General features: G+C 44.5%; 1 protein-coding gene across 2 annotated transcripts in view; it reads left to right on the top strand.

Annotated features, from left to right (window-relative positions):
* Positions 1 to 15,232, top strand: part of ZC3H12C (zinc finger CCCH-type containing 12C) — a 188,344-nt gene that overhangs the window by 155,418 nt on the left and 17,694 nt on the right. For both annotated transcript variants that reach the window (XM_077299830.1, XM_077299829.1), the window contains exons 2-4: positions 20 to 777; positions 7,650 to 7,789; positions 9,948 to 10,182. In XM_077299830.1, coding sequence (XP_077155945.1) covers positions 89 to 777; positions 7,650 to 7,789; positions 9,948 to 10,182 — 1,064 coding nt within the window. In that variant the 5' untranslated portion in view covers positions 20 to 88. The remainder of the gene's footprint in view (positions 1 to 19; positions 778 to 7,649; positions 7,790 to 9,947; positions 10,183 to 15,232) is intronic.

Genomic DNA, 15,232 nt, shown 5'->3' with positions numbered 1-15,232 from the left:
TGCTTTCTTTAATTTTCAGGAATTTAGGTCATTTTATCAAGGCTTCAGAAATAATAACAAGGTGGAGTTGGACACATGTGCCGGCTTCATGGGCTTGAAAGATGACTTTGGCCATAACTTTGGTCGTCTTTACACAGAGACCGGTGAGACACACTTAAGTGCAATTGTGCCGTGGACTATTCTGCGGAAGCCAACTATGGATAAAGTTAATTCCAGGAAGGATGATTCAGATAAAGAAGCCTCTGAGGAGACCTGTAGTTCGAGTTGTGACTCGGAAGAAAGCACAAATTCTGATAACGAGTCTGAGCGGACCAGTAGACTCGTAGCAGAACCTTGCCGGGTGACCAAGAAGCATAGACAACTCTGTCGTTCTCCTTGCATTGAGCCATACATACTAAAACGAAATGAGATTCTAGAAGACCTTAAGATTGAACATGATCAAACGGGCTCTAAAGAAATAAAAAAGCCACCGGACGACATAAAAGAATACCAAACAAAATTGGACTTTGCACTTAAGTTGGGATACTCGGAAGAGCAGGTTCTTCTTGTCCTTAACAAGTTGGGTACAAATGCTTTAATTAATGACATTCTGGGGGAACTTGTCAAACTTGGCAGCAAGAGCGAGACTGAACAAAATGGGACTGTGAGTAACACCGTTGTACGAGAAGCATCTTCTTTCGAATCTCAAAGACCCGAATCCCCATTTCATCAGGAGGGAGTAGATGACAGTGAAAACCTAAGACCAATTGTAATTGACGGGAGCAATGTTGCTATGAGGTGAGTGATACAGTGACTACTACACAACATGTACAAGACCAAAAATGCTGGTACAGGTCACGAGATGTGTGGACACCACGGTAGATGATAACCACTTCATATGTCATTTTGTGTATAACTTAAAGGAGTTGTCCAGTGAAACAACTTAGCACCCATCCATAGAATAGGTGATAACTTATTGATAAGTGAGGGTCCGAATGCTGAGATAGGCACCGATCAGCAGAACAGGGAAGTTTTATCCCTGTTATAATGGACATTTCTGATCCCCTACTTATTTAATAGGACCATCACTTTATCTAGACTAGGTGTTCTATGACAGATTCTCCATTCCCTTATGTCTTAGGCTGGATTCACACATCTGTCTTTCATGGTCTAAGCATTGACTGAGATGTACGGACTGGCCGCCGGTCTCCTGAGCCATACGCAGTAGTCTCCTACCTACATGTCTCTAAGGCTGTCAAGCTCAGGTCCGGAGACCTTCGGCAAGTGCTCAGACCTTGAAACACAGACATATTTACAGCCTTATGCATGCTGGACCAGAGGGTACCACCCAAGGGGGTGCACCAAAGGTTTAACTGCTGTTAGACTGCTCGGATAGTGGGAATTTTCATTATTACAGAGTAAATGTTTTTTTTTTTATTATTTAAACATTGATCAGTCTTTGGAATATATTCCATTAACTTGCTTCCTTTTCATCCAAACTCCATGATGAAAGGGCTGTTTCAGCTGTCTTGTACAGGCATTTAGAGTAGGTGTTTTGACCTGAAGGTCTGATAAATATCTGCACCTCTGAGTGGTCTTTCCTGCTCCACTCCTCAGTCACAAAATGACAAACTCTATCCCTCTCTAAGCAATGGGAGAGGGGAACAGAAGAGCTCACAAAGGTGTAGGATGATTGCTAATCCTGTCGTTCAAAACAGCAATAGGCTTGCATGAACAAGGCCGTATAAACAGTCCTTTCAGCATGGAAATACGCGAAAAGGAAGCAAGATAATGTAATGAAGTGAATTACAAATATTCACAACTTTTCAAAGACTGATCAATAGTTATAATTAAATGGAAAAAAAAGTTTAATTACTCTTTAATGACAATGTTGATATTGGGTTGCAAAGAATTTATCTCCAGGTCAGAATACTTGACATTGAAAATATTCCCCGTGTAGCACGGTCTGGTGTACATTTGATCTGTTCTTAGAGAGTATTATACCTTTATATCCTATGACCTGACAGATGACATGAGGATTACTTGGTGCAGCGTCCCTTTGTTATTGCATTATATGTCATTCAGAATTGGATGGCGTTATAGGAAAGTGTGGAAGTTGCTTTACTATTTCCTATTATGCTGCACGTTTGAGCCGACCTATAGACCTGTGTACGATACGTCAACCCCCTCTGATCTATTGCACATGGCACTTCCATTTGGTTGACTAAATAAGGATAGTGCAAAAATAGTATAGTGCAACAATTACACACATAGCGAAAAGGGGTAGTTCACTGTCAGGAAAGTTGGGATCAAACTATGTAAAACACATAAAATATTCATAGCAAGTACTCACCCTCCCCGTGTCCAGGATTTGCTTGCCGGTTTCGGCTGTAGTGGTGACATCATATCAACAGCGCTCATCACTTCCCTAGCCAGTCATTAAGCTTAGCGGTGAGTGCCGTCAACCTTGGTTGAACTCGGTGACTGGCTACAGCGGTTACGCGCACTGTTGATATGATGTCATCGCTGCTGCAGAAACACCGCGACTGTAGCGTGGGTGGGAAGCCACCGCTGAACTGAGGGAGGGTGACTACCTGCTGTATTTGTTGTTTTAGGCATGTTACACAGTTTGGAGCTCAATTTCCTGGAGGTGGACAACCTTTTTAAAGGGGTTTACGGCCGACCACTGAGCCCTGCACCATTCAGCAGAATGAGACACTTTCATCCTCATTAAAATGGAGCGGCAGTCCGCATACTCAATCACTGCTCCATTAATTCTCGATAGGATGGCTAAGCGCCGTGCTCATGCCTTTTTTTGTGGCTGCCCATAGAGAAACTAATGGATCGAGGATTGAGCATGCGCACTGCCATTCTATTCTTATAGGGAATGCAGGTGCCCCAGTGCTTGGACGTATACCAATCTGTGAGTTATCTCCTAACTAGTGATGAGTGAACATGCTGAGATAATGTGTTATCCGAGCATGCTCGGGTGTTATCCGAGCATGCTCGGGTGTTATCCGAGTATCTTGGGCGTGCTCGGATATGTTCGAGTCCCTGTGGCTGCATGATTTACGGCTGTAAGACAGCTGTAACACATGCGGCGATTGTCTGTTTCTTAGAAACTTGACTTTCTCTACTTATGAGCCATGGTTTCCACTTCACCCTGCCCCCTTTTCTCACTATCCGTTCTGAAAAGAAAATAAATATCCACCTTAAATCTGTCTTGCTCAACACCATACAGACTGGCAACCCAGTGAGGTATTAGTTTACACAGCCTGTTATACTTTGTGAAGAGGGGAGAGGAGAGGTAAAAGCAGATGGTGCAGATTTTAGATAGCTAATCCCAGAGCTGGATTCACTTCTACACTGCTTAGTACTAATGTTTAAAAAAAAAATAAAAAAAAAAAAATGGTGCATTCAGGGTTGATTTTTTTTTTTACAGCAAGAGCAGAATGATTAGAAAATACAGAGGTGCTCCAATAATACCAACATACAGAGATGAACTACCTGCTCCATACAAAAAGGAATAACAGTGGGACACAAATATTACAGATTGGTAGTCCCAAGCCTTAGGTGCAAGGCCATCTTTAGTGCCGCCTTCAGCAGGACACCACATAACCAAGGCCGGTCTTAGGCGTTTGCTACTTATGTGTATTCATACCACAATGTATTTGACGAGATAACTGCCTATGATGGCAACCAGTTATGAGGCTTGTAACTAAAAGGCCATTTGCACCGTGTGATGCGCTGTGTTAAACGATCGCTGACCTGCAACATTTTTACCCATCTGCGGTCATTTATTAACCTGGTTTACAAAAGCATGAAAGCCTACTGCGCTTCAGATACGCACTGAACGATCTGTAATAAATTGTTTAGCGCGCATACCTGTAGAAGGAAGAGAATGGAGGAGGACAATGTGGTCTGGAGGAGGATGGAGGAGAATGGAGGAGGACAGGGTGGTCTGGAGGAGGATGGAGGAGGACAGGGTGGTCTGGAGGAGGACAGAGGAACATGGAGGAGGATAGAGTGGTATGGAGGAGAATGGAGGAGGACAGGGTGGTCTGGAGGAGGACGGAGGAACATGGAGGAGGATAGAGTGGTCTGGCGGAGGACAGAGTGGCCTGGAGGAGAACAGAGTGGCCTGGAGGAGGATGGAGGAACGAGGAGGAGGGCAAAGTGGTCTGGAGGAAGATGGAGGAGAATGGAGGAGGACAATGTGGTGTGGAGGAGGATGAAGGAGAACAGAGTGGCCTGGAGGAACAAGGAGGAGGGCAAAGTGGTCTGGAGGAAGATGGAGGAGAATGGAGGAGGACAGGGCGGTATGGAGGACAGAGTGGGCTAGAGGAGGATGGAGGTGAATGGAGGAGGACAGAGTAGTCTGGAGGAGAATGGAGGACAGATTGGTCTGGAGGAGGATAGAGGAACATGGAGGAGGACAGAGTGGCCTGGAGGAGGACAGAGTGGCCTGGAGGAGGATGGAGGAATGAGGAGGAGGGCAGAGTGGTCTGGAGGAGAATGGAGGAGGACAGGGTGGTCTGGAGGAGGATGGAGGAGGACAGGGTGGTCTGGAGGAGGATGGAGGAGGACAGGGTGGTCTGGAGGAGGATGGAGGAGGACAGGGTGGTCTGGAGGAGGATGGAGGAGGACAGGGTGGTCTGGAGGAGGATGGAGGAGGACAGAGTGGTCTGGAGGAGGATGGAGGACAGAGTGGTCTGGAGGAGAATGGAGGAGGACAGAGTGGTCTGGAGGAGGACAGAGGAACATGGAGGAGGACACAGTGGTCTGGAGGAGGATGGAGGAGGACAGGGTGGTCTGGAGGAGGATGGAGGAGGACAGAGTGGTCTGGAGGATGGAGGAGGACAGAGTGGTCTGGAGGAGGATGGAGGACAGAGTGGTCTGGAGGAGAATGGAGGAGGACAGAGGAACATGGAGGAGGACAGAGTGGTCTGGAGGAGGATGGAGGACAGAGGGGTCTGAAGGAGAATGGAGGAGGACAGAGTGGTCTGGAGGAGGACAGAGGAACATGGAGGAGGACAGAGTGGTCTGGAGGAGGATGGAGGAGGACAGAGTGGTCTGGAGGAGGACAGAGGAACATGGAGGAGGACAGCGTGGTCTGGAGGAGGACAGAGGAACATGGAGGAGGACAGCGTGGTCTGGAGGAGGACAGAGGAACATGGAGGAGGACAGAGTGGTCTGGAGGAGGATGGAGGAACATGGAGGAGGACAGCGTGGTCTGGAGGAGGATGTTGTTTAAAAAGACTATGTGCTGCCAAGATTGATGATTTTTTGGCTAAACCAAAAGATCATTTCACCGAGCGTTTTGCTCATTTGTCCGGTGATCGACAGCTTGTTTACACTGCAAGATTATCGTGAAACGAGCGCTGCTAGGAACTCAATCGCGATATTCCTGCAATGTAAATCAGTTGGGTTATTGATTACTCAATCAAAAAAACTCAGAAATAATTAACTACAAGAATATTGTTCTACATGTAAAGCACTTATTGTGTGACATTCTGAAATTCTAGGATTGAGGAAAATGTCCTATAATATCCGCATGGTGTTCAATTAATTATTTTCCATTGTGGCAATTCCCTGTGCAGCTCTGAATAGAAATGCATGTGATAAGCAGTGATTGGGATAATTGCTAATGTTCTCAAAGAGATCCCACTCCAGACAAGAAATCATTACATTGAAATTGCTCTTGTAATTTCCTTTTGTCAAGTGTTGGATTACAAGAGGTGATTTCAGATGAGAAAGTTTTTTAAATGGTTGAGAGTTTTATAGAAAGGAGAAGTGACTCATAATGATGACAATGATTGACAGGCATGTTTTGACAATTTTTTTTTCTGACATCTCTGTGACCAAATTGACCAAATTTTTTTAATGATCATCTCACCACTATCGCCTCAGTGAAAGGTTGTTTTACTGGGAACGCTGCCACCCTTGTCCATGGCTATGTCTGGTATTGCAGTTCAAGAAGCAGCATCTGCCGCACCGTTAGCGCATTGGTAATCTGACCTGGTGTCCGTAAGGCTGTTTCTTTTTCTGTGAGGTTTTTTGAGCTTATGTCCTTTTGTCTGTGAGATGATATTGCAGCTCAGCTTTATTCAATACTTTTAAAGGGTCTCTGTCAGCAACGAATGACTGCTCAAACCAAGCACAGGCGCTTGGTGGTTCACGGTGGGGTCAATCATTTATATACAATTTCCCTCCCCCTTGGTTTCCATCCATCTCCACCCTTCTCACTCTATGAAGCCAGAGCCGTCAATGACTTTGTGCCCACTATCCCTTGTAGATAACCGTTATCATTCAGTAAAGACTCCATGTTTGAACGACGTTCACCTTTTTTGAACTGTGGAACCTGTGACCCTGGCCAGCCTCACCACCGGCTACACGCAGTCTGCGGCCTGATGCCCTCACAGCACAAGTCCACACACCCAGCCAGGTCCCGCACTTTCATGCAGCGCTGGGGTGTAAAAGGAGACGGGTCCCGCTACCGCGCTGCGACACAGGCTGCAGCAAAAATCACTCCATTCTTAAAAACGCTGAGGACTCTAAATCAGTGAGAAATTGTAAAGTTGCTTATTTTTACAAGCACTTTTATTCATTTATAACAACGAGAAAACCCTTTTAAGTCTGGATGTTGCGACCAATATGCGTCCTCGATCAACTACAATAATTCTTTCATTCCTTCATAAAGTTATATTCCAGTGTTTCAATTACAATATTTTGCATCGGAAACTCTCTGCCAAATGCTTTTCTTACAGGCTATAGACAACTTTTGGCATGTATGAAATGATTTTTACATATTAGTCTATGTTCACGCCTTTATTTGTTTTCAGACCCCAAGATATAAAGTATACAGCCGGATCCAAGTTTCAGAGTTTTCTCTCGTGAGAATGTCTCTCTCAAAACAACTATTATCCTGCAATAATTTCTCCTCCTTTTCCTGTTTTTCCTGCCCTCCCTGAGATTGTACATGCTTTACCCCCTGTCCCCACTGTGGACATCTATGTTCAACCCCCTCGCTCCCGTTATCTGTAATACTGAAAGACAGGAAGGGAGAGCAGAAAGAGCCATAAGAAGTGAGTAGGAGCCATGACTGATTTGTAACATTTTTGCAAAAAATCTCTCAGCCCGGTAAAGGTCTTAAAGACTCATTTCTTTTTAATGAAGACTATTTAGAAAAGTCAGTCACGTTGAATAAAGCTATTTCCCTGCAGATATAGGGTTTCGCTGTGGGTTAAGATGGCTAGAAAGGTGCCTGACTGCTGTATTGAAAGAGCGGCTCCTGGGAGAAAATGAATTTTATTCCTCCTGGGAGCTGCCGGCTTTCAGTCATCGCTCAGCATACTATGAGCAGTGTAATCACACCCTGACACACTGATTTACAGCTGGTTCTGCAGTGCATCAGTAACCAAGCATGTCTACATTTAGAGAGGTTTTCAGGATTAGAAAAAACATGGTTGCCATTGATTTTTGATGGAGCTGGATTGTCATACCAGACATGATCCTTTTTGAGTTTTTGCCTCAGTGGCCTTATTTATGTTTGATTCCCATTGTCACAGCTGAATCTGGATCCCAAAAGAAGACTCTCTTGTCCTTGTATAGTCCAGTCTGACCAAGGTCGATATACCACATCCATTAATATTAGCTTCTTTCTATTTCAGTCATGGAAATAAAGAAGTATTTTCTTGCCGTGGGATCAAACTCGCTGTTACCTGGTTCCAAGATCGAGGCCATAAAGATATTACAGTGTTTGTACCTGCCTGGCGGAAGGAACAGTCTCGACCGGATGCTCTAATTACAGGTTAGTGATAATATCAAACACCACCAAATTTAAAACTGATCATTTTAAAGTGACTGTAGCCTTTTCAGAGAAGAAGAGGTCAGGAATTTTAGTTCCACCTAATGGAAGTAGCAATCCTAAAAGTCAATATCAACCCTTTAAAGACCTTGTCACATGGCTTAGGGTACCGCCTCACAGTGGCACTTTGGTCGCTACGGCGGTACGATCCGTGATGTTCCAGCGATATCCATACGATATCGCTGTGTCTGACACGCAGCAGCGATCAGGGACCCTGCTGAGAATCGTACGTCGTAGCAGATCGTTTGGAACTTTATTTCGTCGCTGGATCTCCCGCTGTCATCGCTGGATCGGTGTGTGTGACACCGATCCAGCGATGCGTTCGCTTGTAACCAGGGTAAACATCGGGTTACTAAGCGCAGGGCCGCACTTAGTAACCCGATGTTTACCCTGGTTACCATCGTAAATGTAAAAAAAAAAAAAACAGTACATACTCACATTCCGGTGTCCGTCAGGTCCCTCGCCGTCTGCTTCCCGCACTGACTGTGAGTGCCGGCCGTACAGCACAGCACAGCGGTGACGTCACCGCTGTGCTCTGCTTTTACTTTACGGCCAGCACTCAGTCAGTGCGGGAAGCAGACGGCGAGGGACCTGACGGACACCAGAATGTGAGTATGTACTGTTTTTTTTTTTTTTTACATTTACGACGGTAACCAGGGTAAACATCGGGTTACTAAGCACAGCCCTGCGCTTAGTAACCCGATGTTTACCCTGGTTACCCGGGGACTTCGGCATCGTTGGTTGCTGGAGAGCTGTCTGTGTGACAGCTCTCCAGCGACCACACAACGACTTACCAACGATCACGGCCAGGTCGTATCGCTCGTCGTGATCGTTGGTAAATCGTTTTGTGTAACGGTACCCTTAGGATAAGAAGCCAAAACAAAAACTCACTCTGCAGACGTGTTTCGGTGTGTTTGCTCCTTATCAGGGCAAAGCCGGAGAACTTCTTTGGCTGGATGAAAAGTTTCTTTTTGCGGAGAGTGCCAAGTAAAAGTAAAGAGACTTAAAGGCCATGCAATGCTTCTCTGGGAAATGGCCTACTAGTAATTTTAGTTAAAATTACTACCCTTTAAACATTTTTTGATGTAATAAACTGTGTTCAGTAGTGTCGATCACAGATGGTTTTGGAAGGAAGAGCTCAATTTATGCTCAAGTCTGAACAGAAGTGTAGTAGTTCAACAGAAGGTCTATGGGTCTGTGCTCTGCTTGCCATTTGAGCATAAGCTAAGCATTTCATCCCCTTAGTTTCAGCGATCAGTGGAGATCTCATGATCGGGATCCCTTCCAATCAACACTTCTAAACAGACACTCTTTAATAAAAAATGTTTAAAGAGGACCAGAGACTTGCCATAATATGTAATATATTTATATGGTTGTTGTCCTGAATTCGGCATAGTTTTTCTTTTGTTTCTATGCCTCTCCATTCCTAAGATATGAACCTCTCTTACCTGTATATAATTCCATTCTTTGTAACCAAAAAGACTAGATTTTTATATAGGGAAGAGCAGGCAATATCTCATGATCAGAGAGGTCACGAACAAAAGAAAAACAACTCCAGATTCAGGAGAACAGCAGAATTTACACCATGCAAAAAAAACGCATATTAATGGCAAGGGACAGGTCTTCTTAAAAAGTATAGTTACTTTTAAAAATGGTCTGTGCACTCTCTCGTCATGTCTGATTGAATGCATACTTGTGCTCCAGAATCATTACTTTATGAAAAAATATCTTAGAACTGTACGTTGGCTCATTCCTCTATTTGCCTCCTGGAAATTGTCTAATCGGTGCTGACAGTCACAATGTGAATACCTAGTTGTCAATTAATTTATGTTTCCAGGAAGAATAATAGAGGAACATCAAGGTGCATATTTCCAAGCAAAGGTGATCCAACATTATTTCTGTGGAATATAAAGGGTCTTTAAAGGGTATTCCCTCTACAAAATTCTGACATGTCATTTACACACGTCATAGAATTTCAATGGAGATAATTTGGGCTTCTACGCCCCGAATCGGATCAATAGATCATCCACAGATTTGTATCTGATTAGCACAAGCAGAATCCTTGCAAACTATTGTCCTGAAATACTATGTTGTTTTCCAGATCAAGAAATTCTACGGAAATTAGAAAAGGACAAAATTCTGGTGTTTACCCCATCTCGGCGTGTGCAGGGCCGGAGAGTGGTCTGCTACGATGATCGCTTCATAGTGAAGTTGGCATTTGAGTCAGATGGCATCATCGTGTCAAATGATAACTATAGGGATCTGGCAAATGAGAAGCCCGAGTGGAAGAAATTCATTGATGAAAGACTTCTCATGTACTCATTTGTCAACGACAAGTAAGTCATTTGTCCTACAAAATTAGAAATTTTTTTTACAGATATTTCATTTTTGAGGATTTAGAAAAATGTATCTGGGCAGTGTCTGAGCTCCTCTTCTAGGACCCATTGCTGGTTCGGGTTTGGGAGAAATTGGGTATAAATAAAGATGACGTAGCTACTGAGTAAAGATTAAAATGAGGCCACCACATCACTATCTACCTGGAAGAGAAGCACTGGAGGCATGTATGGCCCCATATATTTTCTAGGATCCTTAGCTAATTTTCCATATCTTTGATTGCTAATGTTCAACGGCTTATGAAAAGAGGAATTCCTTACACATAGTAATATTGCAATGTCCCAAACTGGGACATCTAAGGCTCACACAGGAACATCTCTAAAACAAATAGGAACTACAACTTTTGGTTGGCTTTGGGTAACCTTCACATCTTCTTGGTTGGACTTTCTTAACAACATAAGGACTGTTGGCATATATAATCCACAAGCTGTAAAAGGATTTTTCGATCTATTTGGGAGTCATGCCATTAAAAAAAGCTAAGAAGTTATGCTCTCTCCTATAATCAGTTCCCTGCTCCAGCACTGACATCATGCGGTGACATCATGACCACCAGTCTCCTGACCTAACACCCAATAAATGGCCTCAGCCATCAGGTGAATGGTGGTCATGGTCTGTTGACTTTACAGCCAATCAGTCTCCTCAACAGTCAGATGACTGACTGGTGATAATGATCTCCTGACTCTGCAGGCAACTAATGGCCATAGTGTTCAGGTGATTAATGGTCATGGTCTCCTGACCTTACAGCTAATCTGTGGCCTTAAAGGTAAAGTGGCTGGTGGTCATGGTCTCCTGACCTTACAGCCAATAAGTGGTCTCAACGGTCAGCTGACTGACTGGTGTGTTGTGAACTCTGTTTTCGGGCTCCCTCTTGTGGTCACAGGTGGTATTGTGTGACTTTTGTTTTTGGGCTCCCCCTGGTGGCTTTGTTTGTTATCCTGCGGGTCTGTGGCTGGATCAGCTGCCTCGTTATTCACTAGGGAGGTTCCTATTTAGCTCTGTTTCACTTCCACTTGTTGCCGGCTGTCGATGTATTCAGTGCTATTCTGATTACTCCTGATTATCTTCGTTTTCAGTCTCTTCAGGAGAAGCTAAGTTCTGTTTGATTATTTTTTGCTCATCAGTCTGCAATATGATTTCTGTGTATGATGAGTTTAGTCCAGCTTGCTAATATGTGATTTCTTGCTGCTGGTAAGCTCTGGGGTACGGAGTTGCTTCCCCAGCACCGTTAGTTGGTGCGGGGGCTCGAGCAATCTCTGCGTGGATATTTTGAATAGGGTTTTTAATTGACCGCACAGTTCCCTTCCTATTTTCTGCTATCTAGTGTTAGCGGGCCTCATTTGCTAAATCTATTTCATCTCTGCGTTTGTGCTTTCCCCTTAACTCACCGTTAATATTTGTGGGGGGCTATTCTATATCTTTGGGGTCATTTCACTGAGGCAAGTGAGGACTTTCTTTCCCTCTAGGAATAGTCAGTTTCTCAGGCTGTGAAGAGACGTCTAGGATTTTCAGGTAACGTTCCACGGCTACCTATAGTTGTGTGTTGTGAACTCTGTTTTCAGGCTCCCTCTTGTGGTTACTGGTGGTATGGTGTGACATTTGCTTTGGGCTCCCCCTGGTGGCTTTGTTTGTTATCCTGCTGGTCTCTGGCTATCAGCTGGTTCGTTATCCTCTGGGAGGTTCCTATATAGCTCTGTTTTACTTCCACTTGTTGCCGGCTGTCGATGTAATCAGTGCTACTCAGATTCCTTCTGACTACCTTGCCCCCAGTCCATCCAGGACAAGCTAAGTTTTGTTTGCTCATTTTTTGATCAGCAGTGTTTATCATGTTTTCTTGTCCAGCTTGCTAAAATGTGATTCCCTCGCTTGCTGGTTGCTCTAGTGGACTGAGTTTCTCCCCACACACCGTTAGTCGGTGCGTGGGTTCTTGAAATCTCAGGATGGATATTTTGTAAGGATTTTTTATTGATCGCATAGACCCCTGCTCTATTTTCTGCTTTCTAGTACTAGTGGGCCTCTTTTGCTGAATCTGATTTCATCCCTATGTATGTGCCTTCCTCTTACTTCACCGTTAATATTTGTTGGGGGCTTCTATATCTTTGGGGATTATTTCTCTGGAGGCAAGCGAGGTCTTTCTTTCTCTTTAGGGGTAGCTAGTTCCTCAGGCTGGCTCGAGACGCCTAGGAATTTTTTAGGCACGTTCACCGGCTACCTCTAGTTGTGTTGGATAGGTTCAGATTTGCGATCAGTCCAGTTACCATCTCCCTAGAGCTAGTCCTAAGTTTATTCACTTGCTGGTCTATTTGTGATCCTCAGCCACTAAGGATCATAACAGTTGTGTGCGGATAGGATCAGGTTGCGGTCAATTCAGTTACCACTTCCCCAGAGCTAGTCGTCTGTTTAGTTACTTAGCTAGTCAGACTTGCGATCCTTGCCACTAGGATCATAACAGTACAGCCGGCCAGTAAAGTGTTAATTGCATGGCAGAGGCAGGAGAAGAGAAGCCTTGAGAAATTTTTTTTTTTTTTTTTTGCTGCCGTGTGTCTAGCTGCTGGGTGTCTAGCTTCTCTCCTCCTCTTAATCTTGGTGTGGCTCTGAGTTCAGCTGTTGATATGGATATCCAGAGTTTGGCCTCCAGTGTAGATCATCTTGCTGCAAGGGTACAAAGTATTCAGGATTTTGTTGTTCACAGTCCTATGTCAGAGCCTAGAATACCTATTCTGGAGGTTTTTTTTGGAGATAGATCTAGGTTCCTGAATTTTAAGAACAATTGCAAATTGTTTCTTTCTTTGAAACCTCGTTCCTCTGGTGATTCCGTTCAGCAAGTTAAAATTATTATTTCTTTCTTGTGTGCCGACCCTCAAGATTGGGCCTTCGCATTGGCGCCAGGGGATCCTGCATTGCTCAGTGTGGATGCGTTTTTTCTGGCCCTTGGATTGCTCTATGAGGAACCTAATCTTGAGAACCAGGCTGAAAAAGCGTTGTTGGCCCTCTCTCAGGGGCAAGATGAAGCAGAGGTGTACTGCCAGAAATTTCAGAAATGGTCGGTGCTTACTCAATGGAATGAGTGTGCCCTGGCTGCAAATTTCAGAAAAGGTCTTTCTGAAGCCATTAAGAATGTCATGGTGGGGTTCCCTACGCCTGCAGGTCTGAATGAGTCAATGACTCTGGCCATTCAGATTGATCGGCGTTTGCGGGAGCGCAAACCTGCGCACCATTTGGCGGTGTCTTCTGAACAGACACCTGAGTCTATGCAATGTGATAGAATTCTGACCAGAAGTGAACGGCAAAATTATAGACGGCAAAATGGGTTGTGCTTTCACTGTGGTGACTCAGCTCATGTTATCTCAGCATGCTCTAAGTGCACAAAAAAGATTGATAAATCTGTCACCATCGGTACTTTACAGCCTAAGTTCATTTTGTCTATTACCCTGATTTGTTCCCTGTCATCTTACCCGGTTATGGCTTTCGTAGATTCAGGTGCTGCCCTGAGTCTGATGGATTTGTCATTTGCCAGGCGCTGTGGTTTTGTTTTGGAACCTTTAAAATTCCCTATTCCACTAAGGGGAATTGATGCTACACCATTGGCTACGAATAAACCTCAGTACTGGACACAAGTGACCATGTGCATGACTCCTGTTCATCAGGAGGTGATTCGCTTTCTTGTACTGCATAATTTGCATGATGTTGTCGTGTTGGGTCTGCCATGGTTGCAGACTCATAATCCAGTCCTGGATTGGAAAGCAATATCTGTGTCAAGTTGGGGTTGTCAAGGAATTCATGGCGACGCTCCTGTGGTGTCAATTGCTTCATCCACTCCTTCTGAAGTCCATGCGTTTTTGTTGGACTACCAGGATGTATTTGATGAGCCCAAACTCAGTTCTCTACCTCCTCATAGGGATTGTGATTGTGCTATAAATTTGATTCCTGGTAGTAAGTTTCCTAAGGGACGACTTTTCAATTTGTCAGTGCCGGAGCATGCTGCTATGCGGAGTTATATAAAGGAGTCTTTGGAGAAAGGACTTATTCGCCCCTCCTCCTCCCCTCTTGGTGCGGGGTTCTTTTTTGTGGCTAAGAAGGATGGTTCCCTGAGACCTTGTATTGATTATCGCCTTCTACATAAAATCACGGTCAAATTTCAGTATCCTTTGCCATTGTTATCTGATCTGTTTGCTCGCATTAGGGGGTCTAGTTGGTTCACCAAGATAGATCTTCGTGGTGCGTATAACCTTGTGTGTATTAAGCAGGGTGATGAATGGAAAACTGCATTTAATACGCCCGAAGGCCATTTTGAGTACTTGGTGATGCCTTTTGGACTTTCTAACGCTCCTTCTGTCTTTCAGTCCTTTATGCACGACATCTTCCGCGAATATCTGGATAAATTTATGATTGTGTATCTGGATGATATTCTGTTTTTTTCTGATGATTGGGAGTCCCATGTTAAGCAGGTCAGGATGGTGTTTCAGGTCCTGCGTGCCAATGCTTTATTTGTGAAGGGCTCAAAATGTCTTTTTGGAGTCCAGAAGGATTCTTTTTTGGGGTTCATTTTTTCTCCTTCTACTATTGAGATGGACCCAGTCAAGGTTCAGGCTATTCATGACTGGACGCAGCCTACATCTCTTAAGAGTCTTCAGAAGTTCTTGGGTTTTGCTAATTTTTTCCGTCGCTTCATCGCTAATTTTTCTGGTGTTGTTAAGCCTTTGACGGATTTGACCAAGAAGGGTTCTGATGTTACTAATTGGTCTCCTGCGGCTGTGGAGGCCTTTCGGGAGCTGAAGCGCCGGTTTTCTTCGGCTCCGGTTTTGTGTCAGCCAGATGTCTCTCTTCCTTTCCAGGTCGAGGTTGATGCTTCTGAGATTGGAGCGGGGGCTGTTGTCGCAGAGAAGCTCTGATGGCTCTGTGATGAAGCCATGTGCTTTCTTTTCAAGAAAGTTTTCGCCTGCCGAGCGGAATTATGATGTCGGTAATCGGGAGTTGTTGGCTATGAAGTGGGCA

The sequence above is a fragment of the Ranitomeya variabilis genome, chromosome 3, assembly GCF_051348905.1.
Source record: "Ranitomeya variabilis isolate aRanVar5 chromosome 3, aRanVar5.hap1, whole genome shotgun sequence".
NCBI lineage: Eukaryota > Metazoa > Chordata > Amphibia > Anura > Dendrobatidae > Ranitomeya > Ranitomeya variabilis.
This window is presented reverse-complemented; position numbering and strand designations above follow the sequence as displayed.